The 24,712-nt window shown below is 40.6% G+C and overlaps 2 protein-coding genes across 3 annotated transcripts; both read left to right on the top strand.

Moving 5' to 3' along the window:
• Window positions 1-1,015: 1,015 nt before the first annotated feature.
• On the top strand, window positions 1,016-12,132 carry LOC306880831 (MAM domain-containing protein 2-like). 2 transcript variants are annotated; one of them, XM_079434608.1, is made up of 22 exons: window positions 1,016-1,187; window positions 2,298-2,448; window positions 3,259-3,490; window positions 3,621-3,747; window positions 3,860-3,989; window positions 4,086-4,164; window positions 4,272-4,431; window positions 4,912-5,054; window positions 5,159-5,354; window positions 6,068-6,190; window positions 6,278-6,374; window positions 6,547-6,706; window positions 6,870-6,960; window positions 7,164-7,307; window positions 7,390-7,577; window positions 7,762-7,869; window positions 8,569-8,780; window positions 8,882-9,065; window positions 9,309-9,537; window positions 11,487-11,577; window positions 11,658-11,727; window positions 11,823-12,132. In XM_079434608.1, coding segments are annotated over exons 6-14 (987 nt in total). In that variant the 5' UTR covers window positions 1,016-1,187; window positions 2,298-2,448; window positions 3,259-3,490; window positions 3,621-3,747; window positions 3,860-3,989; window positions 4,086-4,149; the 3' UTR covers window positions 7,166-7,307; window positions 7,390-7,577; window positions 7,762-7,869; window positions 8,569-8,780; window positions 8,882-9,065; window positions 9,309-9,537; window positions 11,487-11,577; window positions 11,658-11,727; window positions 11,823-12,132. The 2 variants fall into 2 exon arrangements, with proteins under 2 accessions (XP_079290734.1, XP_079290735.1); XM_079434609.1 differs by lacking the exons at window positions 1,016-1,187; window positions 2,298-2,448; window positions 3,259-3,490; ... (2 more) ...; window positions 4,086-4,164; window positions 4,272-4,431 and having other exon boundaries at window positions 4,844-5,054; window positions 8,575-8,780.
• Window positions 12,133-18,904: 6,772 nt separating this feature from the next.
• Window positions 18,905-24,261, top strand: LOC306881140 (plexin domain-containing protein 2-like; the record flags this gene model as incomplete). The annotated part of the gene is made up of 13 exons (XM_079435061.1): window positions 18,905-18,992; window positions 20,296-20,519; window positions 20,608-20,748; window positions 21,087-21,156; window positions 21,336-21,458; window positions 21,548-21,666; window positions 21,758-21,857; window positions 22,227-22,322; window positions 22,453-22,534; window positions 22,627-22,687; window positions 22,787-22,970; window positions 23,742-23,908; window positions 24,034-24,261. The coding sequence occupies 13 exons, from the start codon at window positions 18,905-18,907 to the stop codon at window positions 24,259-24,261; spliced, it is 1,683 nt and encodes a 560-aa protein (XP_079291187.1).
• Window positions 24,262-24,712: the final 451 nt, after the last annotated feature.

The raw sequence follows: 24,712 nt of genomic DNA, 5'->3' as shown, positions 1-24,712 counted from the left end.
GAAGCATGATATTGCAATTGATGACCTAACAATCCTAAATGACCCTTGCCCACCTCATGGTAAGTTCTCAAATTTCTTCTGCTTGTGATCTTGAAGCAGTAAAGTAATTGATTAACATCTATTCACCTCACAAAGCACTTGACAACAATGTGACTGTTATACCATCTAAATGAAGCAGTGCACATTATTTTCTTCAGGGTTTTGTGATTTTGAGATGGACATGTGTGGATGGTTGACTACTCGTGTCAGTATCTCCAGTATCGACTGGAGCTGGACCTCTGGAACCAGTGCTGCTTCATTTGCTCCTGAGGTTGACCACATCACCAACACTGCCATGGATAAATATCAACACTTACTTAATGCTGTATGTATCAGGGTAATGCTCCTTTTATTTAATTATTTCACTCAAAGGCACATGTGCAGTATAGGAAAGTAAAAGGTGCCAAAGGGTTGTAATGTTTGGAGTGCCACATTAGTAAACCAGCTGCTCTTATTCAGGTCTAACAGTCCTTTAAGTGGCTGCTACTATGTTCTGACATCCACCGGTTCTCTTCTATCCAGGGCACTACATGGCTTTTGACTCAAGTGCATTATATGATCAGATTTCTTCAGAGTGAGGTGATGGAGCCTGAATCTCAAGGTTGTTTGGAGTTCTGGTACCACATGTATATGTGGAGCATAGGTGAGCATCTTTGTAGAGAGCTTTAAGTGGCTTTTAGACTTTGAAATATTAGGGACTTAAAGCTGCTGATGGAATGACAACAGTGTTCTGCAAAAAAAAAAAAAAAAAAAAAATTATATATATATATATATATATATATATATATATATATATATATATATATATATATATTGGCAAAAAAGCAAACAAACACTTATTTTGCCTTCTTTGGCTACAGCAGTTAACAGTTTACTTGTTTACAGTCGTTGTTGCTGTTCCCAATTATTGGAAGATAGAAATGACGGTTTTTAGAATAATCGAAAACAGTGATTAGAATAATCAACTAAGCACCCGGCCCACTAGGGGGCCTCAGCAAACTCTCAAGGCGGCCACAAGATGACTTATGTTAACATTATTTCAATTAATGTTAACATGTTAACATAATTCAACCTGGAGGCAGGAAGTATCTGGCTCCATGTGGACAGCAGCAGTGGCCATCCAGACCATACATACAGAACTAAACTTGGTGAGTAAACAACTGTTTTTGTTGTGAAAGGTTTTTAGTCATGTAATAACCAATTTGATGTATTTATGTCACATAACAGGCCATTCAATGGCTGTGCTTGGAGCCAAACTTGAGAAACCAGAGGTCTCAAATCTTCTGACACCAGAGTATAGCCCATCTACAGAGTCCTGCGTGCAGTTCTCCAGGGGGCGTATTACAGAAAGTTTCTTATCTTAGGCCTTAAGTTAAGATATGATACGTTAAATTAGGATTTTTCGCAAATTCGTATTACAGAAGCAAATCTTAACTTGATTTGGGATTCTTATCCTATCTTACAAAATAGTATCTTATCTCTAGTTAGGAAATCTTAAATGGCATAATCAAGCTCGCCAATCCACTCTCAGGTCTGTTACCAAGCAACCAACACTGCTGATGAGGTAAACAAAAGCTAACGTTACTTCACTTTCAAAATCGCCCTTTGCAAAGAAACGTAAGACATTAGTCACTTGCACTACAACCAGTAATGCTCCGTGACACTTTTGTTGGTCTCTATAATGCTGGTTGCAGTTCCTGTGCTAACTGTAATATGTTGTGCGGCAGTCTGTAATTACTTATAAGTGTTTTGTCATCAAAATATAACACCTCTTCAGGGTCCTCCAAGAGTCTTTCTACCATTAAACATCCTCGTTCTTCATTTTTAACTATTAATAAATGTAATGCCATTGTCGGACAGCACAGTTGTAAGCGTTTTTTTCCGTTAGCTTTCAGATCATTTTGAAGTTAGGACAGCTGTGGGGTTGTCCTAAAGTTAAGACAGTTTTTAGGGTTTTTGTCAAGTTAGGAGTTTTCTGTAATACCCCTTTCCTATCTGTAGTTAAGATAAGATAACGCACTTAGGAAATGCTGTTCTGTAATAGCGTTTGTCCTAAATGTTATCCTAACTGAAATTACCATGGTTACCAAACAGATAAGATAAGATTTTAAAGTTAGGATCTTTCTGTAATACGCCCCCTGGTAAGCAAATAATCTTGTGTCTGTCCATTATGGTAGCTACAGATTTGTTGTTAAGCTCTGTCTCAGCCTTAACAATCAGTTATCGAATGTTCAGTAAGATGTTTTGCCTGTTTGTAGGTATTGGCTGTCTGCAGGCTCAGGTGCTTCACTCTCAGTACATGTTCTTCTGAATGGGGAGCTGGGTCCAGCTCTCTGGTCTCTTTCTGGAGCATCTTCTGATAGTTGGGAGGTGGCAGAAGTCACTGTGTCATCTCCCTCTGAATTCAGAGTGAGTTTTTTCATTTTATAATATGCATTTGCTTGTAAAATAAAACTTCTGTCATTATATTTACTCATCCTCATATTGCCATCAAGCTTGTTTGACTTTGTTTTCTGAACACACACACACACACACACACACACACACACACACACACACAGAGACATTTTGAAGCTATACAATAGCTTTGAGTGAGAAAGTGTTTAAAGGGATAGTTCCCCCAGAAATTAAAATTTTACTCACTCACATCATTCCAAAACCATATGATTTTTTTTTTAATTCTGTGAAACATAAAAGAAGATATTATGAAGAATGTTGGTGACCAAACAGTTTTGGTTCCTTTGACTTCCATTGTGCAGAAAATAAACAGTGGAAGTCAATGGGAATCAAAAATGTTCCACAGAAGAATGTAAATCATATGGTTTGGAATTACATGAATTTGTGTAAATCATGATAGAACCTCATTTTGGATGGTCCATCAAGTTGCTTTTCACTGATCATTTTGATATCCACCCTAGCAAAGTAGCAATTTGTGAATTAATCACTGAATCGGATTGTTTCAATAAAATAACTGGTCTAAATTATTTGCTTTTCTTCTGTTCTTATTTTTGCTTGAGTTATTTCTGGGTCATAAAGAGTCATACTTCTTTCTTTACCTGATTCAGTCTCTCCTTCCTTTGCTTTTTTCAAAATATTACTTTCAGAGTAACAAACTAAATTGCATAACACATGCAGTTTCTGCATTTTAATATGGAAAGACGTATACAGTATGGTATGTGTTTTTTCTGCATTTATTCATGATTTTGCATTCACACACAGGTGGCATTCAGAGCAGAGCTCAGTGCAAACTCTGAGTCATTTGTTCTTCTGGATAATGTCTCAGTTAAAACTGGAGCATGTTCCCCAAGAGGAAGTTGTGATTTTGAGTCAGGAAAGTGTACATGGGTGAATGTTGCTGTTGCTAATGGCGTCACAGATGGACTTGACTGGATTCATGCAGACAGTCACTACAAAGGTCCTTTGGTCGATTACACTACTCACACTGCAGATGGTGAGAGTTTACTCCTTTATCTATTATGTTTGTTGATATTGCAAACATTTTTCCCAAATCAAATTATATATCAGGACAGCTGATTAGATACAACACATGATGATCATTGTTTTTCCTTTTGCTCTTTCAGGCAAGTTTCTTTTGAGCCCATCTCAGAGAAACACGCAAGGCCAAAAAAGTAGTTCTGTGCTGATCTCAGAAAAGATCCAGCCAACCAGTGACTTTTGTTTTGAGTTCTGGTACCATATGAATGGAAGGTTTGCTCTTGCTTTCCCATCTTTTTGCTTCAGCTAAAGACATCCTCTCTTCTACTGTTGGACTGTCAGGTGTGATTAATGAAGTTTTTATGGTGCACTTTTCTATTGGCAGTGACCCTGGAATCCTTAGAGTGCTATTTGATTCAGGTGCAACAGAGCAAGAACTGTTGTTTGAAACACAGTTCACTGGGAGCAACTGGAAAAATGTCTCTGTCAGTATAGCTGAGACCATACCCTTTCAGGTGTGAAATACCCATTTATTATTTGGAAAGCTTTTACCATTATGTTATATCAATTTGTAGTCATGCCAGGTAACATTTGTAAACCTTGAATATCAGATTCATATAGAGGCTCATCCGGGCAGTGAAGGCTACATTGCTGTGGATGACATTAGACTGACAAATGGGCCATGTAAAGGTAAACAGCTCAGTACTTTCTACTGAATGAAAAAAGAATAGTTTTGTATTATTAAAGTATTATTTGAGGAATAGTTAATGTTTTTACTGATTTACATTTACTGACAGACATCAGTGTGGAAAGTGGAGTGTTTGTTGGCAGTGACTTCGAGACAGGTACCTGTGAATGGAAAGATATCAGTGTTGGGCAGTTTGTTTGGGAAAGGGACCAGAATGGTACAACCACCGCCAGCACTGGACCATCAGTGGACCACACAACTGGCACAGAGTTAGGTCAAATCTTTCAGACGACAACTATCCCAGGATAAATCTATTATCTATCTGTGTCTATAAATCTACTATCTGTTTGTGGTCAGTAACATTTTTTGGAAGAAATTAATAATTTTATTCAGCAAGAGCACATAAAATTGATCTAAAGTGGCAATAAAGACATTTATAATGTTATCAAAGAATCCTGAAAAAAATCACAAAAATTAATCAGCACAACTGTTTCCACATTGATAATAAGAAATGTTTCTTAAGCACCAAAGAAGCATATTAGAATGATTTCTGAAGGATCATGTGACACTGAAGACTGGAGTAATGGCCAAACATATGGTAAACAAGTCACTTATAAAAGTGACAAAAGATACCCATAGAGAATATAAACATTGTAATTTTGTTATTGTTTTATAGCAATATATAAAATGGTTCGTGTACCACTGATATTATTGTCCTCTTGTAATGAAATGGTTATGGCATGTTCCAGGTCATTACATTACTCCAGCATATGATCTGGGTGAGATCCAGACTGCAGAGATCACCTCCAGCACCCTGCTGCCCAGCACTGATTGCACCGTGAGTCACTGTGCAGGCATCAATCAAAGCTTTTCTACCTCGGTTAAGAGCAAGGTAAGAGAATTTTACAGTATATGAGTCGTTTACATCATTTCATGCATTAAATAGGCTACTGTAATCATGCAAAAGAAATATATCTGACTCAACTTTATTTTCAGATTGTTTTCCAGTATGTGGGAATGGGTGAGGCTCATGTGCCACAGACAGCAGTGGACGATCTATCATTCTCTGTGACGTGTGCTCATGATCCTGACAACAGTGAGCTGCCAGTCACACCTGAACCAACGATGACACCAGCTACAACAACAACACCAATGACTGATGCTCCTCCAGCTTCACCAACAATCAACCCTTGTAAGGTTAGGACATTTCAGCTGTAACTCTACTGTATAGTGTATACACTGACTTGTGTACAAAGATGAAGTGTAAATATGTGCCATAGTCTTATTTTTGCTGCTTCTTTAATTCTTGATAAAAGCATTGTGAAATCTGTATGGTTTTGGTAATACACTTGATTTGTCAAATTCAGGAGAATGAGTTTCACTGCTGGCGATCAGACGGTGTAATGTGCATTGCAACTGGTGCTCGGTGTAATTATGCCCTAGACTGCCCTCTAGGGGAAGATGAAGAAACTAAATTAAATATAATTGCCAAAATAAATTTGAAATGTTCTGAAGATCACATAGAACTTGGAAAATAATATAATTTTATATCTAAAATATTTTTATTATATATATATATATATATATATATATATAGGATTATTGTATTATATTATTGTTATATTATATTAATATAATCATTATATATCAATATGAAAAATGGGTGGGTTCAAACAAAAGGTGCTATCTTCTAAATTGTGTATCAGATCCAGATGAAAATACCTGTAAATAAAAGCTGAAATGTTAATCTCTCATCTCATATTCATCTTTTGATGTCAAACCCAAATGTTTACAGTCTACAGCAAAAATAAAGGAATTGGCCTTACTGTTCCAATACTTTTGGAGGGCACTGTATGTATACTATGTATTATTAGTAGTAGTATGATTGTTGTTGTATCTCTGTAGGTCCATGCAATTTTGAGAATGGACAGTGTCAATGGAGTGATATAAGTGTAGGTCCTAACAAATGGCAATGGGTGAAGGCCTCAAACAATACAGACCTGCCCACTGACCACACCACTGGAACAGGTAATTCAATGCTAAATCAATTCATGAACATTGCATAACAAAATAAATACAATTCATCTTCTCTCTTTACCCTTTACTTCTACTCAGGGCACTACATGCAGACATATATCATGGATCCATCTAACAATGAGGCTGTGTTTCAGAGCCCATCCCTGCCTATCAGCTCTGCATACTGTCAGCTTTTGTGAGTTCATTCATAATGATGATGATGATGTGCAAAACTAGTGTCAAGACCGCTTTTATTAAAAAATTCAAGTAAAATATTCTTGTGAAACAAATAAATACTTCTATTACACAACACTGAATCATGTTCCTTGTACCCAATTGTCCTCTCTTGTTTATCTCTTGCACACTAGGTTTCACTTCCACATGGGTGCAGGAAGCGCAGGCAATCTCAGCGTGATCCTGCAGAAGGGAGAGGAGGACAGGAAGCTGCTCTGGTCACGATCCAGCAGCACTTCAACTCAGTGGGTCCCAGAACACTTACCACTGGGCAAACAAGAGAAGCCTTACAGGGTATGCCAATGTCAATGTGTGTGGGAAGCAAAGCACCTTCTGTACACATGCAATCATGAGTCTGATATTTAGAGATTAATCCTTGAGGATCCCTGCCTCATACACTTATTCAGGCAAGTTTTCTGCACGAATATAGACGTATTTTTCCTGTGTACCATTTAAGATCATTTTCAGCAGCCAGACCTCACTCAGACAGGATGATTCTATGTCTACAACTTGGATCATGGCCCTGGATGATATCTCCTTCCACAACTGTGAGAAAGACTTACTGTTTTTACTGTATTTTTGATCAAAGAAATGTAGCTTTGATTCGCTTAAGAGACTTCTTAAAACAACATAAAAAAAATACAGACTCCAAAACATTTGAAAGTTACTGTGCATTTTTAAATTTGAAGTTTTGTTCTGAGCGAATCAAGCCCACATTATGAGATTGTGTCTCAATTTTACTGTTTTCCAGAATTTTCCTTGGCCACATGCTCCTTTGAGAAGGACTTGTGTGGGTGGATCCAAGGAGCTGCAGAGGACCTAGATTGGGAGAGATGGAGTGGACCTACTGAGACTCCAAATGCAGGTCCTCCGGGTGACCACACCAGTGGAAATGGTGATCAAACAACCATTTTCACCATATCACTATCAGCTCAATCATCACACGTCTTAATTATGTGTCTCTTGCTATATTACAGGGTATTATTTGTATATCAAGAGCTCAAGTCACAGCAGAACAGGGGAGACAGCTCATCTGACGTCTCCTCTGTCTCCCCCAACTGGACCTGATGGGTATTGCTTCACGTTCTGGTATCACATGTTTGGAGCAACAATGGAATCACTAAGAATGTCCATATATGGCATTTCATCCAACCACATCACATCAGTAAGACTCACAAAAATAAAATTTTCAGGGCATTTTCATGGGTTTTTCTAATTTCACATGTAAGAAATGCTTTTATAGTAAAATGTAAATGCTTTACTCTTATAGTAAATGTTTTAATATAAAATATGTTTTATACTAACCAGATATTTATACTACTTTTATTGTTTCCCCCCTAAAACTGTAGATGTGGCAAAGGAAGGGTTCTCAGGGGACTGAATGGCCATCTGAGGGCCATCTGGTCACATTGCAATAGATGATTTATCTGTCACTAAAGGTGCCTGTGCTCCCACAGGTAATTAATAACATAGCTTAGCATTTGGTCTGTTGTTTTTCACATTGTCCTGTTGAAATTTCCTCCATGCTTGCTAGAGCACCACAAGAATTTGGCACAGCTGTAACATTATGTTGTATTTATCCATCTAGATGCCATTTTCAGTATCAAACTTTAACTCAGCTTAGTGACAAATTTAGGGCATTTTTTTCATGTCAAAAGCAACTTACCATGCAGAAATGTGCGCCTGGAGAGGGGTAATTTGATCAAGGGAGTCTTGACCATAACATTTTATTGCATTACTATACCTCACCACTTATGAAAATCTTTTATGCTACTAGGTTTGAGAATTAGTGAAATAATATATTTTTGAACATTTACAGTTAATTGGTGAAATAATGTTTATTAAAATACATGACATATTGACACCATATTGGTTATCAGCTTTGCCATCTAATGATTACTTAAAGTTCATCTTTAAAATTTAATAATGTAGTTAATTGTAACCTTTAGCGAATCTCAAATTAAATATAATTGTTTAATATATTTTACGTTATAATGTTGTGATGCCTAAATTCACTTGTTGAATTTAAAATAACTGATTTTAGTTTGTTTGTTTGTTTTGTTTTTATAAATAAATATATCAGATGTAATTTTAATATCAGCTCATCCTTACATTTTTATAAATTAATATTTATTAATATTACCAACCCATAATAGTTTCAGAGGAAATTTGTGACTTTGAAGAGTGGGATTGTGGCTGGACACAACAGACTGATGATGACCTGGACTGGATCCGAGTGTCAGGAAATCTAGACCTGATTTTGATCATACAACCAACACAGCGAGTGGATACTACTTTTATATGGAAAGTGCGCCTACTCATGTGTCAGGACATACTGCTAGAATAACATCTCCTCTGCTTCAGACAGGTGAGAGAGAATTGGGTCTCGTTCTGTCATCTGTGAAATATGTAAACTATTACTTTGAGTGTCAGAAAACTCCCATGAAAAGACTCAATCTTCTCTTCCAGGTGATGCCAAGTATCTCCAGCTGTGGTATTACATGGAGGGACAGGGCACTAGTCTGGGACCCTAAATGTGTATCAACAATTCTCAGACAAAGATCGGCCCCTGCTGGTGACCCAGTCTGGAGAACAGGGTGGACTGTGGAGGTTTGCTCAGACTCCTCTAACCGTCTCAGGGTCAAACTACAGGGTGAGTCCCTGAATCAGCGCTCTGTCTGGTGACTGATCACAATGTCCAGCACATATTTTCAGACTTACAATCACAGATTATTGCAAATGATGGCCTATGTTATATGGAGTTGCTGTCACTGGTTTGTACAGCAGTCACGGATCACAAGCTGCACAAATCTGTTCACTAAACTACAGTCTGTACCCTTGAGTTTAATGATGTGGAACTGCAGGAGTGTCCTCATTAATACAGCTGTCTTTTCAGATTGTGGTGGAGGGGATTACAGGCCAAACTGAACAGGGAGTCATAGCACTTGATGATGTTCAGGTTTCAAACTATCCCTGTATTGCTTCAGGACAGTGTGACTTTGAGGTAAACTCCTGCAGCTGGATGAATCTGTTGTATGTGGATGATACTGACTGGCTCAGAGCCCAGGCAGGCACTGGAAATCACACACGACCCAGTGTGGATCACACCACCAACACTTCCACAGGTGAGCTGAAAGAGTTCACTGAGCTTCCTTAAAATGTCAGAATTGGTTTATGAAGGAAGTATAGATCTATCTGATGTTAGGTTTTCTTTGAATCGGGAAAGAAACTGGCACTGTTTACTCCTGGTATTAAAGGGATAGTTCTCCAAAAAATGAAAATTCCTCATGTCGTTCCAAACCTGTAAGACCTTTGTTCATCTTCTGAACATAAATTAAGATATTTTTGATGAATTCCGAGAGCTGTCTAACCCTCCCGTAGACAGCAAGGATCCTAACACGATCAAGGTCCAGAAACGTAGAATGGGCATCGTTAAAATAATCCATGTGACATCAGTGAAAAGAATACTTTTGTGTGCAAAGAAAACAAAAATAATGATTTTATTCAACAATTCGTCTCCTCCGTGTCACCCTGGCACCATTTTGGAGATTATCCACTGAACGCAAATAGCGTACGGTGTTCTGTGTCAGCAGCAGCGTACACGGATATGTTGTTTACGCTTTGATCTGAATGTGAACAACATATCCACGTACATACGTTGCATGCATTGTTTACATATGTGATACTCTCCAAAATGGTGCTAGGGTGATGTGGAGGAGACGAATTCTTGAATAAAGTCGTTATTTTAGTTTTCTTTGTGTACAAAAAAGTATTCTCGTAGCTTCATAAAATTATGGTATGTCGCATGGATTATTTTAACAATGTCCTTACTATGTTTCTGGACCTTGATCGCGTTAGGATACTTGCTGTCTATGGGAGGGTCAGAGAGCTCTCGGAATTCATCAAAAATATCTTAATTTGTGTTCCAAAGATGAACGAAGGTTTACGGGTTTGGAATGAGGGTGACTAATTAAAGCTGCAGTCCGTAAATTGTGCCTCTTTGTCGCCATCTCTGTTTGAAAACCTGGAAATGCAGCTTTTTGCAGAATTATCTTCCTTGCGTGGGATGTGCTCCGGCACGGCTCCAGCGTGGATGAATCTAATGTTTTGAGGTGAATGTGTGGCAGTCAGTCACGCACGGTTCGGTTAGATCATATCACATTAAACCGTGCAAATTATTATTATTGTTATACTTTATTCTCAAATTATTAATGTTAACAACATCAGCATTGCGTAACTATGAGTATAGTGTGTATTAGCGTGTAGATTTCAATTTCTGTACAGTCTAATCTAATTGTCATGCCATTCGAATTTCATATTTAGAAATTCTTTTAACCCAAAAAGCAAACTATACTCCCTTCAAACTGGTTTTCTTTAAAATACAAATCTTGTGTAATCCCAGGCTATCTGTAATCAGAAGTATATTTAAAACTGGAATATAATTTAATTTCATTCACACATTTCATAAACACAATCCTTTCTGGATCACAATCTGCCATCAAAATTATACATTTAATTATTCTAGCTGCTGTGAGAAAAGGCTAAACGCTCCACCACCTGCAGGATCCTCACATGTGATAGCCTACTAGCCGGGACAGCTTCTTTATGTTTACAGACGTGACGTAATGACGCAGTGCCATGCTCGAATTTCCCGCGAAAACCTACCCGTACCACTCAAATTAGAAAACATTATTATAAGCTAAGCATCGTGAATCGGGCTAAAGTAAGGCGATAGTTTTGAACACTGGCTGGTTATATACTTGCTCAAATATTGATTTCAGATCATTTTTAACATAAAAAGTTACGGACTGCAGCTTTAATGACAGAATTTTCTTTTAAGATCTGTTTTCAAGCGATCCGATCATAGTGTCAAACTAAACTATTTAAATGTTGTTTTAATACAATAGCAAAATGTTATTAATGATAGAGTGCAAAAAATCAAGTCTTCAAGTCTTTATTTTACCAAAATACAGAATGATAAACATATAATGTTTTATATTTTAGAGCTGTAAATGGTCACATGATCCTTCAGAAATCACTCTAATATGCTGCTTAAAAAACATTTCTTTTGTAGTTGTAGGTATTGGTGTTGGAGTGGGAGTGACACTCTTTGTGATATTTACTGTTGGCACTGTCCTTTTTGTGCTGAATAAAAAAAGAAAAAGGTATGTACTACTCATTACGTGGACAGTTTAATGAGATAAAAATTAGAAGCGTCTTTGAAATAGATTCCATTTCTTTACAGGGAATCTATACTTGAAGATGACGTGCTTGATATTAACTTTTCTTATAGCTACTTTGACAGCAACATGAGTGTGAGTATTTTTTTCTAGACTATAAACATACACTAATATGCATATAGTGTTGAAATAATTAGTCTCTGAGGTTTTCCACTGCTATTTTTTGCCAGGGTTTTACATCTACGGGAGAGAATGGAAACTCCAGTGACTTAAGGAATATTTCATTTTCAGCAGATGGAAATAACACATCTTTCTCATAAGATGAAGAATCGTAGACACAGATGGAAACAAATCTTTATAAATATCATGTCATCTACTGTATACCTTTATTATACTGAGAAATAATTGCAGTCCTCCTACCATTTGGATTAACTGTAGCCATATGGCATTTAAATGCCTGACTGACTGAATCATTGCCAAACACAGCACCAACTTGAGAGGACACCATGTGCTGTAAAAACAATAAAACGGCTCATTGACAATATATGTGTGATTCTTGCAATCTCAAATATTATATGATAACTTCTAAATGTATATACTTACAGATAATTTAAGGTATACCTTATTGTCCGTCATGTAAATTCAGACATCAAGTGTCATTTTCATTTATTTTTAACACTTTTTTTTTTTTTGGAATGTACCCTTTCACCTACAACAACGATGCTTCCCTATCGATACTTCACTCGTACTGCGTCGCTAGACGCTATGGGGAAAAACTCCTTTTTCTCTGAGGACTGAAGACTTTTTAATCACGCAGTGTGGCTGCACGGCCATTGGTTCGTGCAGTGATATAAAAAACGAACCAATGGCTCGTCAGCGGTGCTGCAGGGGCGGGGCCATCTGGCTATATAAGTGGGTGCTTCGCCATAGGAAATCAGATCAATTATCCTTCAGCGACGACTTCTTCTCTTCACTGATCTCAGTACTCCAGACACTCGCCGTTGACACCCCTCGCTGCGTATTTGAAGCTGCCTTTGGAATGATATGCCAGATAAGTGAAGTGACATTCAGCCAAGTATGGTGACCCATACTCGGAATTCGTGCTCTGCATTTAACCCATCCAAAGTGCACACACACAGCAGTGAACACACACACACCGTGAACACACACCCGGAGCAGTGGGCAGCCATTTTATGCTGCAGCGCCCGGGGAGCAGTTGGGGGTTCGGTGCCTTGCTCAAGGGCACCTCAGTCGTGGTATTGAGGGTGGAGAGAGCGCTGGACATTCACTCCCACCACCTACAATTCCTGCCGGCCGGAGACTCGAACCCGCAACCTTCGGATTACAAGTCCGACTCTCTAACCATTAGGCCACGACTTCCCCCAATGTAAATGGAATATTTACATTGCGTGAACATGAGTCTCCTCACTCTGCGCACTCAGATCGCTTTCTTTTCAGAGAGCGAAGCCTCTCCTCGCGCCCTCCCGTTTTCTTCCTCCCAGGGACTTGTGGGGAAAAAACGGCAGGGCAAAGGGATTAAGTGCTTAGCGGCGAGTGAGCTCACGCCGGCTCAGACCGCGTGCCTCGCCCCCGACAAGCAGAGAGGATTCTCCCGTCCTCATCTCCCATCTCCCTTCATCGTCTGCCGAGCCCAGCGACTTTTCCGCATCCTCTCTAAGGCAGTCGACGAGCTGGGTTTGGAATGGTCTATGCCGGAGGAGCCCACTCGTAGTCGTCTGGACAAATGGTTCCTGCCGGGGCGCCGTTCGGCCCCTTCGAACTGACGAAGTCGTTGCGCGCTCTGTACTCGGCTCGCCTTCGCTCTAACTCTTCTTCTACTCTCTCCTCAGTGAACGGCACGAGGGGCTACGAGAGGATGTCCGCTCTCGACAAGGCAGTGGCTGCGCACCTTTGCCCGCCCTCCGCTATCGGATGGAAAGCAAAGGTCGCTCACCCCTCCAAGCTCTGCAGGACGACTTCTGCCCTCACTGGACGAGCTTATTCCTCCGCCGGGCAGGCCGCTGTGCTCCAGGTCTTTCACGCCAAACTCCTCCAGACCAGACCTGATCCCGCGGCTTTCAGTGCCACCGACCTGGCTCTGAGGGCCACCAAAGCCACAGCACAGGCCATAGGGAGGTCAATGGCCAACCTAGTGGTATTGGAGCGCCACTTATGGCTAAACCTCACCGAAATCAAGGAAGCTGACAAGGTCCCTTTCCTCGACTCCCTGGTCTCCCCTACGGGACTCTTTGGACCTGCCATCGAGGGATTTGGGGAGCGATTCACCGCAGCTCAGAAGTCATCCCAGGCCATGCGACACTTCCTGCCGAAGCGGTCCAGCTCTGCAACAGCCGCTAGTCGCCCCAAGCCTGCTCCAGCGCAGCAGCCAGCTAAACCCTCGCCGTTGCCCGCTCAGCCTGCTCAGAAGCTTGAGTCTCGACAGCGCTCCCGCTCTGCCAAGCGCTACCCGTTTCCGAAGCGTCAAGGACCCCGGCCCAAGCTGACCTTGGACCCGGCGTCGTCCTGATCCGCTGGAAAGGAAGAGGAGGGGGCAAAGTCTCGCAAATGCCGGACCAACCCCTGAAACGCCCTCTGTTTTGCCTTCAAGCACCCCGTTCGGTTCCAAGTGCCAAGGACGGTTTGTTTGTCACAAGAACTGTTGTGAATCACAGGCCCTTTCCACAAGTGCCCTTACACACAGCCGCTGTTATAGCAAGAAAAATTAAAAACAAACATTTTCAAAAAGAGAGCAAATTTCCTCTTCCAGTTACCAAGTGTGTCAAGTCCCCGCAAGGCGACTCACCACCCGAACTAATCCAACCCCTTGCCACACGGGCCGAGGCCTGGCGGGCCATCCCCGGAGTGTCACATTGGGTTCTGGGGAATATAGAACACTCAAAGACCCCCGCGGTTCAGCGGCATGGTCTCCACCTCAGTGCTGAGCAGCAATGCTCCACGTTCTGTGAGCCGAGGTAAAGAATTTGCTGGCAAAAGGAGCTATAGAGATAGTTCCTCCAGCTCAGATCGAGTCAGGCTTCTACAGCCGTTATTTCCTCGCTCCCAAAAAGGATGGCAGCCTCCGGCCCATCCTTGATCTCAGACGTCTGAACCATGCCCTCATGAAACGGCCGTTCAGAATGACTACACTGAAGCAGATCCTCTCACAAATTTGCCCAGAGGACTGGTTCTTTTCGCTGGATCTGAAAGACGCTTACTTTCACATCCAGATAGACCCCCGTCACGATTCTTGAGATTCGCCTTCAAGGGAGTGGCTTATCAATACACGGTCCTGCCCTTTGGGCTGGCTCTGGCTCCCTGCACTTTTACGAAGTGCATAGACGCGGCTCTCTCCCCTCTGAGACAGATGGGAGTGCCGTGTCCTGAATTACCACGACGAATGGCTCATTCTAGCACAGTCGAAGGCCGAGCTAATAGCCCACAGGTCACTCCTCCTCAGTCACTTGCGCCTGGGACTCAGGATCAATTTGGCCAAGAGCTCCCTGTCCTCCAGCCAACGAGCTTCGTTCCTGGGGACAGCTTTCGACTCAGTCTGCATGAGGGCGCAAGTCGCGCCAGATCGTGCTCTGGCTATACGACAGCTCACGGCTTCCTTCAGAATTGGAGCCTGCTACCCACTCAAAGCGTTTCAAAGGATGCTGGGCTTTATGGCCTCCGCATTGCCAGTTCTTCGGTTGGGCCTTCTCAAAATGAGACCCCTTCAGTACTGGCTGAAACCTCTAATTTTGCCCCATGCGTGGCATCATGGACGCATCCGCATCAGGGTGGACCAGGCCTGCGTGTCAGCCCTGGCCCCCTGGAAGGACCTACAGTGGTTCGAGCAGGGCGTGAAAATGGGTTTGGTTTACAGAAGAAAGGTTGTTACAACAGATGCCTCCAACACGGGTTGGGGGGCTCTGTCCGATGGCAGACCGACCTTCGGCTCCTGGACGAAAGCGGAAGGCCAGCTACACATCAACTGCCTCGAAATGACGGCAGTATGTCGAGCTCTTCAGGTCTTCCTGCCAGTCCTGAAGGGACACCATGTGCTAGTCCGTTCAGACAGCATGACAGTGGTGTCATACATAAATCGCCAGGACGGGCTCACCTCGAAGCGCCTTTTCGAGATGGTAGAGCACCTCTTGGTATGGGCACATCTCAACCTGCGTTCATTGAGAGCAGCTCATGTGCCCAGCATACTGAATCAAGGAGCAGATATCTCGGAACAACGTCCCCTCAGAGGAGTGGATGCTCCATCCACAGACGGTTCAGATAATCTGGCAGATCTTTGGCAGGGCAGAGGTCAACCTCTTCGCCTCCAAAGACAACTCTCACTGCCAAACTTACTTTTCGAAGAGCAAGGACACGTTGGCCCACAAATGGCCCAACCTCCTACTGTATGCTTTTCCCTCGATCGCTCTGATTCCCCAAGTAATCAGGCAAATCAGGGAACACAAGCATGCTTCTGGTGGCCCCACTCTGGAAGAACCATAATTGGATCTCAGAGCTGTCTCAGCTGCTAATAGCGGCTCCGTGGACCATTCCCCTGAGACGAGACCTCCTCTCTCAGGCGAACAAAACGATATGGCACCCCCAGCCCGAGTTGTGGGCCCTGCATCTATGGGCTCTCGATGGGAATCAATAGATCTCCCCAAGAATGTCCTAAATACCATCTCGCAGGCTAGAGCCCCATCTAGGAGATGCCTCTACGCCCTTAAGGGGTCTGTTTTCTCGGCCTGGTGTGAAGCCCACGGCGAGGAACCAACGACATGTGACATATCAGTGATATTGTCCTATTTACAAGAGCTGTTGGATAAGGGCCGCTCCCCTTCCACACTCAGAGTATAAGTGGCAGCTATAGCAGCTTCTCACGCTCCTATAGCCGGACAGTCGGTGGGCCAGAACAACCTGGTTGTCCGTTTCCTGAGGGGTTCTAAGAGGCTTCATCCGCCCGACCCCTCGCAGTCCCTACATGGGACCTGCCCACAGTCCTGAGAGCCCTCAAAGGCGCCCCCTTTGAGCCGCTACAATCTGCAAGCTTAAAAACACTGTCGCTCAAGACCATTCTGCTGCTGGCGCTAGCATCGGTGAAGTGAGTAGGTGACTTGCAGGCTCTCTCTGTAAGCCCCGCCTGTCTTGAGTTTGGACCTAACGACTCTAAGGTCGTCCTAAAGCCAAGACATGGTTATGTCCCTCTACACTCCGTTTAGGGCCTAGGTTATTACACTCTCTGCGCTCCCCCCTTCTGAGGAGGACCAGGAGTTTAACCTTCTCTGCCCGGTCAGGGCATTGAGAACTTACATTGAGCGTTCCGCGCCCTTTAGACAATTGGAACAACTCTTTGTCTGCTTTGGCGGTCGCACCAAGGGGTCTCCGGTCACAAAGCAGAGGATATCTCAATGGTTAGTTGACGCAATTGCACTAGCATACTCCTCCCTGGGCCTCCAGAGCTCCATTGGAGTGAGAGCCCATTCCACTTGAGGTGTGGCCTCTTCCTAGGCGTGGTCAAGTGGTGTGTCCATGGCAGACATTTGTGCGGTGGCCGGCTGGGCCTCGCCGTCCACTTTTTCCAGGTTCTATAACTTGGATGTTCCGGCCTTACAGGCCCGGGTTCTGTCTGCTTAAATGATACACGCCTGTTTTAAGCGATCTTTTCAGGCATTGCCTGATTCTTCAAGAACGCTCTTGGCCCTATTACTAGTGCTGAGGCTGTACTTATGACCGTTGGAACGATGATCTAGGCTGGACTGACCTCTAGGAGTTCAGTCCTCTTGCCTCCTGCAGGATTCTTCCTGCTCATAATTGGTCCCTCTGAGCCTTATTGCTCAAGGCCAGTTTATATTGTTCCTCTTCATGGCATGGTGGGATTGTATTTGTTCCCCACAGCGTCCCTGAGATACGGGAACGAGTACTGCGTACCGTGCCATGCCATTCAGCTGCACAACTCAGGTCGTCGCTTCAGTCGAATTGATCTGATTTCCTATGGCGAAGCGCCCGCTTATATAGCCAGATGGCCCCGCCCCTTCTGGCGGGCTTTGCCACCATAGGCTCGTGCAGCACCGCAAACCAATGGCCGTGCATTTATTTAAAGTGTTGGGAAACCAGCTCTTTTAAATGTACTTTATAAGGATGCAAATATTACCAGTAAACACTAATGCAATATTTAGGGCTCTTTGGTTTTGTATTATAGGACACCATATCATATGACTTCTCTCAAAATTGTATTTAGGCAAATTACAAGAACTTTCTGATGTACTGAAAATGACTTTAGACCTTCAATAGTTTCAATGTGATTTAATATTCACCTTTAGACTTCTTTTATATCCTTTTTCCAAAAATGAAATCTCAGCAAACAGAGACTTGGGTGGAATACATTGGATTTAAACCGCTTTATTAAACCCCTGAATCTTGAGGTGACCTACCATATTTCAGGAGAGGGCTGTCTGACTTTTCCAAACCAAAGGGGCAGAGAATCCTCTCAGCTCTATGAGACATGTCACACTTCCCTAATCCACTCATTTCTCACAGGAACCACTTTCCTAACGGTAAGCCAATGCTCTCTCTTGCTGCCTTTCAAACGAGCACAGACACTCTCACATAGCCACATTCAGCCATACATACGCCTACAAGCAAGGATAAAATATAATTTAAGTGCTCAGATGAATCAAAATGAAAGGTGGAAGTTGATTTTCATGTCTGTAATGTCTCTGATAAACTACTTCAAGGTTTGCTAAACCACTGTTTAATATGGCTCTGTTTATGCTGACATAAAGTCTGCTGTTAATGTTGAGGAAACATGGTTGACCCGGAGTGATATTCTCAGTGTGGTTAAATACCTTATATTTAAAAGTGTTTTTCCAAAAGAAAAAGAAAAACATCGCATTTTAGATTTTGGTGCTTCGTGTTCTTCAAACACATCTTCAAAATTCATATCTGAGGTGTCTGTAATGTTTTCTTCAAGGAGGCTACATTTATGAGTACAAAATATGTTTGTCGTCTAAATGAGGTTTGCAGCACATTTCTATGCATATCCATTAGCCAACAATTTTACCATGGTATTATAGTTTCTTCAAAAATAGTAACCGGAACTCTACTGTTGAGGAAGATTTCACCGTCTTTTTTTCAGTGACAATGGTGGAAAATGTTTTATTGTAAACTCTCGTGAACTCCTCATATGCACGTGATGTCACTGGACAGTCTCGAGTACGTGTTTGGAGCACGCTTTATGCGTCCCGGTCGCGTGCAGTTCAACAACTTTTCTGGCTTCTCTCTTCATTTAAATGTACAAAGGAGACACATTAAAATACAGTTGGTTATGGCACTGCCGACAAGACCACATGTTTTCTTAGGAATTTTTGCAGTTATTCAGATTAAATTCACTTTACAGGAATTGCCATCCAGTGGTAAGTCATTAATTTTATTATTATTATTATTTATTTATTTAGCATTTTTTCATTCAGTGGTCAAAATACGCAGTAAGAGTTACCTATAGTTATTTACTTTCATAATTTATGGATTTAAATTTAATCTCACTACCTGCAAACTGAGGTAAAGTAGCCAATAACTCCTAATACTGTAAAATGCTCATGTTCATTTTTCACCTAAAACTTTATTATTATTATTTTGTGGCTTTTAATATAGTTTAGGTCTTCGATTTTATTGTTACATGTTGATTGTGTATTTTATTTTGTATGGTGGCTTTTATAAAGTACCAAAATGTGTTGTCTTTAAATGTTCTTCAGAAATAAATGGAATTAAATGTGTTCATAGCTCTATTCATATAGACCACCTATATATTTGTAGCAGTTAAAAATATAGTAATTGTAAAGGCATTTTATCATAGAACATATGCGCTCAAGTCATTGACTGTGTGAATTGGATTTTTAATACACTTTTAAGATCAAGACAAAAATAGTGTCACTGACCCATAAATCATCTAATTGGCCCATTGGCAGGCATTATTATTAATTAGAACAGAAATAATATTGTTTGGCTTTGTCATGAAGAAGCAGTGTAATTGTAATGAATATTAATAATCCAAAATCATGTTTTTTTGGTTTTTTTTAACTCAAGCACCTACCCATGCAGAAGATTTTTTTGGCCCACGCATGCTCACCCTGCAGTCTCTGTCAGCATGTTGAAAATAAATGTGATAGACCTGAGAGCATAACACATACTTACAATGCCAGACAGGAAAAGAACAGCACGTTGTGTTTGAGGTACAGGATCTTAAGCTTTTATTGAATGTATTTTATTTCTCACATTAGCATCAGATTACTCTGGAGATATAGGTACAGTATAGAATCAAGGTTGGCAGAATTCAAATGAGAAGGACACAGCAAACAGAAACTCTGTGTTACCCCAGTCAAAACACTGCCCTGCCCTGCCCTCATACTCCCCCATCCAGCGCTATGAGGAATTCTGAGCATGTTTCACTCTCTCATGTGAAAGAAGTACTTTGGACACACGCTTGTCACTGCAGGATGTGAGGAACTGTTTATTTGCATAAAAGGTCATTTTCATCCATAGTTTCACAGCTGCTAAAAATCATTATCAATGTTTCATTCTTCAGTTCTCTAAAGAGCTGAATATGTTTATTGTATTTTATGTGAACTTCTTTGTGATTCAGAGAGCAATTGACATGCATGTAGGTTATCAACGATTCAGTCAGCATATAATATTGTATAATTAATCTTTATTCATCAGGGGTCTCCTGCTGTACCTTTGAAGGGCTCTCTAAGCAACAAAGTGCTGGTGTAAACCTCAAGCTTTGCAATAAAAGATGGAGAAGATGGACACTCTCATCCAAACCAGTGGACGAGATCAGGCAGAACCATGATCTGGAACATTATGAAAAGCACGGCAGATTGGATTCAGAGCACTTTTCAGAAGTTGTGACAAATGAGAGTCACGGTCACTTATCCATTAAGGTGAACAGTAAAGAATGTATTAACCTATATTTATAAAATACCTTCTCGTGTACATATTTTGTAAGTAATGTGTATATTTGTTAATTAGAGAGATATGGATCATATCTACTACACTTCCAAATTCTATGGGCCCACAGATAATCCAGACAAGGATTTGTGGGTAAATATTGAGCAAATGGACATGGGAAGAGTTCATGGAATTCTTTCCAACTCACATCGGCAAACTTTGGTACGATCATACAATCACCAACAAAGTTTCTTAAAAGTATTTTTTGTAAAAGCAGTGTTTCCCTGCCGTTATATTAGGCAGCCTATTCATTTTTTGTTAAACTTTTAATAAATTGATATTAGATTGTTTAAGTTTCATGATTTTAATTAGCTAGACATGCTTTTTGATTAATAAAATTTAATTTTACCATTACAAAGGAGTCCAGAAAAATTAAAACAGAAAAAAACAGAACCCCCCCCCAATAGCTGAAAACCTAGGGGAAACACTGGTAAAAGTATTTTGTAATTGTTACTCATTTTTATGCATATAATGTAGTGTGGTTTTCCTTGACTTAATAGAGAGTGAATCTATCCTTTGATTTCCCTTTCTACGGACATTCATTAAGGGAAATACATGTAGCCACAGGGGGTGAGTGATATATATTTTAACTTAAAGCATTATTTAAAATAGAAAACTTCTTTACTGTCAATTTTAATCAATGTATGCATCCTTGCTGATTAAAAGTATTAATTTCTTATTTTAAAAATCTTGACCCCCACATTTTTTAACAGAATTGTATATTTTAAATATATTCAATTTCCATTCAGGTTTCATCTACACTGGCGATGTTATCCACAAAATGCTGACTGCTACTCAGTACATCGCTCCTCTCATGGCTAATTTTGACCTCAGCATCTCACAGAATTCCACAGTCATGTACTGTGATAATGGTAAAATGCTCAAATTTGAACGTGCCCTGATTTATTTGCATTGTTGTGTTATGTTTGAATGGCTGTATTATGAATCTACTTTCTGTCAGGCACAGCTCTTGTTGTGCAGTGGGACCGTGTGTACATCCACGATGCATCTCATCTCGGCAGTTTTACCTTCCAGGCAGCTTTATACAAGGATGGCAGAATCGCCTTTGCATATAAAGAGGTTGTTTTTTTAGACATGTTTTCTTTTACAGCTGCCATCACTGTTTTGTAGATGAAGCGAGGTTTGATTGTAGAATCTCATCTGTTTTTAGGTTCCCATTGACATTAGCAAAATCAACTCAGTGAATCATCCTGTGAAAGTTGGGCTCTCTGATGCATTTGTGGTTCTTCATATGATTGAACAGCTTCCCAGTAAGTACTGTAACTCTTCTTGAAAGGGAAAATAATACTTCTATTTTTAAATAAATTCTGTCTTCATCAGTGTTATTTTAGTATTTATAGTATATAGCCTACTATTATAGAATTTATTAGTATTTTGAATGAGCTTTTTATTTTTTCAGTTATGATTTCAATTTTACTTTTATTAATTTTGTATGCTCATGTCATTTTTTGATTAAAATGGGGTTTATCAATATTTCTATTTAGCTTTATTTTTGCTTAAGTTTTAGCTTTAGTAATTAGAGTACTTAAAATTTTATTTTATTTCACAAACAATTTGAATCATTTGTTTTAATTATCAATAATGATACCAGTCTTCCGTTCTATTGTTTTTCATGACAGATGTTAGAAGAAAAACAATATATGAATATCATCGGGTAGAGCTCTTAAAATCCAAGATCGCAAACATCACTGCTATTGAGATGCTTCCTCTACCAAGTGAGTCCAAACTAGTGACAGAACTAGATTCATCTCCCATATCTTTCCCTAGTACTAATCACTTATTGTGAGAAGAAGTACCCACGTCTTTCACATGTCTCTATTAAAATGTTGCTCCTCCTGCTATCAGCCTGCCTTCAGTTCTCCAGCTGTGAAACATGTGTTACGGCTCAGATCGGCTTCAACTGTAGCTGGTGCAGTCGCCTACAGAGGTACACACTTCAATAGCCAAATAAATGTAGTGCAGTGTGCTTCAACTTTAAGGCTAGGGACTCAACAGCTGCAAATAATGTTTCTCCTGCAGATGTTCCAGTGGTTTTGACCAGTATCGTCAGGACTGGGTTGACAGTGGGTGCTTAATTGAGGTGAATAGATCCAATATATCCTCCACTTTCATCTTTTTGACTCATTCCTCTTTTCCAATATCTCCCATTTTTACTAACTTAATGTAGTTATATTTTAAGACAAAGAGCCAGAGCTGTGACAGAAAGCAGCCTGTCATTAGAAGCAGCACTCCGGCGGTGCAGACAGGAGTGACGGAAGTGTCTATAACTACAACATCACCCACATCAGCCTCCTCAGTCACCACCAAACTGACCAGCACACCCTTATTCATAAGAAACCTTCCCACCAGCATCCTCGCTGACGGTATGTATCAGTCTTACTATGTCCTGCAGATCATTGAGAGGATTTTTTTTTTTTTTTTCATTATATATCTCACTTCCAAATGAGGTTTCCACATGAGACTAATTATAAGAGCCCTACAAACCAAGATAAAATTGACACCTGCACAGCATTTTTCCTTAGGCCATAACCTTTTACAACATGACACTTAATTCATAATGAAAATCTGACCTTTTCCTCTGCAGAATAAACTTCCAGTTTTTATATACTGTATGTTTAACATCGAGAACTTTTGGTTTCTGTGCTGCATGTTACTTTGAAATGAAAATTCTGTCAAATTTTGTTATCATTTACTACTCTACCCACATTTCGTTGATGATCAGGCTCACTCGCGCGTGAACAGAGCAATCGGTCATGCCACATCAAAGAGTGTCAAAAAGGTATTTATTGTTTGAATTTCCTGAAAGAAATTGACGATTTGAAAGATGAGACTTTGTTTTTATCAAAAGTAACAATAAATAAAACTGGAAGTTTCCAATGAAGTTTCACTTGTGCAGTTTGGTTAAAACAATGCTACACATGCGTACCGAACCGAACGACCCTTACCAAAAATGTTCGGTACAAATACGTGTACCGTTACACTCCTAATAGCATCCATATAGAAAAGCCCAGAACCCCCTGACAGTGTGGCATTTGGGCAAAAGCCATTCACATTTCTTACAGAAAATATAAAAATCTGGTTATAATTATTGTTCTTTACAACAAGTGTAAATATCCTCTTCTGTTCTCTTTCAGACTCTCAGAATCAGATGGATATTATAGAGAAGCAAACAGAGGAGCAGATGCAGACTGGTCTGCTCATTGGCATCCTCATCACTATGGTCCTCATGGTGGTTGCTGTGTTGGCCACTATATACATGTATTATCATCCCACAGCCAGCGCCAGTCTCTTCTTCATAGAGGTGAACTTCATAAGTAAAGCATATACAGCTAATGGAAGTGAAAAATATATTTTTTAGCACATTAATATACACTACCATTCAAAAGTTTGTTTTGACAATGTTGTAATTTTATTCTTGATATATAGAGACGATTAACACACTGGCCTGCCATGAAATTTCAACGGGGTTCAGGACACCCGTCATATGCAGAGGTAGAGGCCATGGGACAGGACAAAGAAGGATTCATCGTGATGGACCCTAGAGACAGTTTTCTTGTGTCAGACAGGAGAGAGAGCTTGATTCTGACGGATCAGAGAGAAGGATTTATTGTGGCTGACCAAAGAGAACGTTTCCTTATCATGGAACACCGCTAAGATTTATGTATAAGCTCCTCTGTTTTTTAGAGGAAGTTGCACTGGATGCTGGGATGAATGTGGTTTTTGTTTGACCTTATAACAGCGAGTACTTCAAATGTGAGTGATCTATTGCACCATCACACCAAAGTACAATGTAAACAATGTGGACACATAAATGTTTTTTCCAACACAGTGACGCCAGTGGAATTGCAGTGCTCAGGGAAAACCTTCACATCTGAGCTTTTATTTAATTTCTCTCCAGAGGCCCCCTTTAAACCAGGGTCTGATCATGTTCCTAAGAGTCCCCTTGTTGGTGTCTCTCTTCTAATCAGATGGGTCATTAAAGCCTATGTATTGCAAACACCTCACAGAACTTCCTGTGTAAAACAGGGAAGCCTGAAGTATATATTTTTGTAATATAAGCAATACCTTTATACTATATTTATACTTAAAATCCAAATTCATGTGG

The sequence above is a fragment of the Barbus barbus genome (genome assembly GCF_936440315.1).
Source record: "Barbus barbus genome assembly, chromosome: 15".
Classification (NCBI taxonomy): Eukaryota; Metazoa; Chordata; class Actinopteri; order Cypriniformes; family Cyprinidae; genus Barbus; species Barbus barbus.
The sequence above is the reverse complement of the archived record's forward strand: the minus strand, read 5'-3'. Positions and strand labels throughout refer to the sequence as shown.

Coding starts and splice junctions, on each gene's coding strand:
- LOC306880831 (XM_079434608.1), top strand. Junction 5,355..6,067: donor TTCACCAACAATCAACCCTT/GTAAGGTTAGGA, acceptor GTATCTCTGTAG/GTCCATGCAATTTTGAGAAT. Junction 6,707..6,869: donor AACAAGAGAAGCCTTACAGG/GTATGCCAATGT, acceptor GTACCATTTAAG/ATCATTTTCAGCAGCCAGAC.